This window comes from Aptenodytes forsteri, unplaced genomic scaffold, assembly GCF_000699145.1.
Source record: "Aptenodytes forsteri isolate BGI_AS27 unplaced genomic scaffold, ASM69914v1 Scaffold7, whole genome shotgun sequence".
Taxonomy (NCBI): domain Eukaryota; kingdom Metazoa; phylum Chordata; class Aves; order Sphenisciformes; family Spheniscidae; genus Aptenodytes; species Aptenodytes forsteri.
Genome location: NW_008795919.1, coordinates 3,233,020 through 3,235,171, shown reverse-complemented (window position 1 = coordinate 3,235,171; position 2,152 = coordinate 3,233,020). Strand labels below are relative to the sequence as shown.

Genomic DNA, 2,152 nt, shown 5'->3' with positions numbered 1-2,152 from the left:
GGGCCGTGGGGGGCTGTGGAGGTCCGTGGGGCTCAGAGCTGCGCGGTGCCGCTGGGGTCACACTGCAGCAGGCGCACGATGGACGGGTCGCTCTTGGCACCTTTGATGAATTCCTCCAGCGAGAGCTTGCCTGCGGGGGGGGAGGACATGGCTCAGCCCGGAGGCCACCACCCCGTCCCAGGTGCACACACAGGACCGGAGATCTCCCAGCGCCGCAGACACCCACCCGCACGGGATGAGCACCGCTGGGGTCCACTCCCCGGGCTGTGGGAGCATGCCAAGCCCCTCCGGCTGCCGGGGCTCCCCCCGGCCACCCAGGCGGACACAAGCCATTTAATCAGCACGCGTGTGGCTCCTTCTAAGACCCCCGGATTTAGCCATGAGACCTTTCCCTTAATCCCCTCCATCTCCTCTCATTTACCGTCGTTATTAGTATCCATCTGTCGGAAGATTTTTTCCGTTCTTTTCTCCGGAGTCGATTCATCTTCGGGCATGTTCATCACGGAGGAGACCATTTTGTAGATGGCCTGGGAGTGGGAGATGGGGATGAGGGTGGGTGCAAAGGTGGGCGCCTGCCATCGCCCACCCAAGACAGGGGACAGCGCTCCAGGCTTCGCTGCGCTGGGAATGGGGCTGGCGTTTAAAAGCCTCCCCATGCGATCAGGCTATGGGGAGCTTTAGCTCCCAGCGCAGCCGGGGTGGATGCAAGCGGCAGCCCCAAGGAAACAACCCGGCTGCAGGAGGCAGTTGGAGCTGCTCCTGCAGGGAGGAGATGCCCACTGAGATGTCACCGCAGTGGCCTCGCGAGTCACCTTCTGATGCCGATGCCACCGGGTTGCGGTTTGGGCAAGGAGAGCATCTCCTGTCAGTTTGCCGACAACACGTCCCTCTGCCCCAGGGTGCTCGGGGATGGCTGCCGTGCACCCAGCCCTCCCCAGGAGCCCGGTGAGTGGAGCCAACGGGAAGAGCCCTAGGACGGGGTGACAAACGGTTGTCCCCAGGACAGGGAAGGACCAGGGGATGCCCCAGGGCAGACCGATCCCTGCAGCCGCAGAGCTCAGCGAGCGGCTCTCTGCAGACAGCAATAGGCTCCATCCCAGGCACTGTCAAGCCCTGTGCTGGGGGTAACGCAGGGTGCATGTCTCCAGCCCACCCGCATCCCGGGAGGGGATGGCCACTGTCACGCCAGGGTGAACACGCAGGACCACACGCTAGGAACCGTGTCAGGGAGAGGGAGTCCCATACCTGCACGATCTCCAGCATCTCCTCCCGGCTGATGTAGCCGTTGCCGTCCAGGTCATACATGCTGAAGGCCCACATGAGCTTCTGCTCCAGCTTCCCGCGGGAGGTGACGCTCAGGGCAATGATGAACTCTCGAAAGTCAATGGTGCCGTCGCCGTTGGTGTCGAAGGTGCGGAAGACGTGCTCGGCGAACTTGGAGGCGTCGCCGTAGGGGAAGAAGTTGGCATAAATCTTCTTGAACTCCTCCACATTGAGGATGCCCGAGGGACAGTCCTTCAGGAAACCCTTGTACCAGCCCTGCAGCTCCAGGTCGGAGAACTCGGTGTTTTCCCGGAGGTCCTGGAGCATCTCGGGGCGCAGTTTGCTGTTCTGCTTTCCCATGCCGCTGGGACACGCCGGCTGTCCTGGGGCACGAGCGCTGCAGTGGGGCAGGCGCCTGGCTGGGCTCGGGGGGGTCCCTCTGCACTACAGGAGGGGAGAGGGATGGGGCAGCACTCCCTGGCAGCCCCCAGACACCCGGGTGGACGCGGACGCCGATGCAGCCCCCTCCATCCCCGCTGTCCTCTCTGAGCCATCAGGACCAGCCCTGGGCACCACCCAGCCCCAGGCAGCACCAGCCCCCTCGCGTTTGCGTAATAAGCCCTTATAGCTCATTTGCATAATATATAGGCGATATAGCTGGTATCAGGAGGGCAGAGCAGTCTAGAAGAAGGGAAGGGGCCGGATTCAGCCCCAGCAGTGTGCTGGCTGGGGCTCTGGGTCCAGCCCAGCTTTGGGGCTGGCAGGATCTGGGTCAGCACCCTTGGAGGGAGGGTTATTTTCAGCTCCTCCGCTGCCTCTGTTAATATTTGATGCCTCTGGCTGGCACCGGAGCCCCGGGGAGGGCTGGGGGCCGCAGGTCTCTGCTCGC

The 2,152-nt window shown here is 63.3% G+C and overlaps 1 protein-coding gene across 1 annotated transcript; it reads right to left on the bottom strand.

Annotated features, from left to right (window-relative positions):
• Window positions 1-413: 413 nt before the first annotated feature.
• Window positions 414-1,623, bottom strand: HPCA (hippocalcin). Its single transcript, XM_019473537.1, has 2 exons — window positions 1,246-1,623; window positions 414-527 (listed from the first exon to the last, which is right to left on the bottom strand). The coding sequence occupies exons 1-2, from the start codon at window positions 1,621-1,623 to the stop codon at window positions 414-416; spliced, it is 492 nt and encodes a 163-aa protein (XP_019329082.1).
• Between the last annotated feature and the right edge of the window lie 529 nt (window positions 1,624-2,152).

Excerpts from the sequence above, each read along its gene's own strand:
- HPCA (XM_019473537.1), bottom strand. The coding sequence starts at position 1,623 with ATGGGAAAGCAGAACAGCAAACTGCGCCCCGAGATGCTCCAGGACCTC. Across the intron at positions 528-1,245 it reads AGATGCTGGAGATCGTGCAG|GCCATCTACAAAATGGTCTC; the intron begins GTATGGGACTCC and ends TCCCACTCCCAG.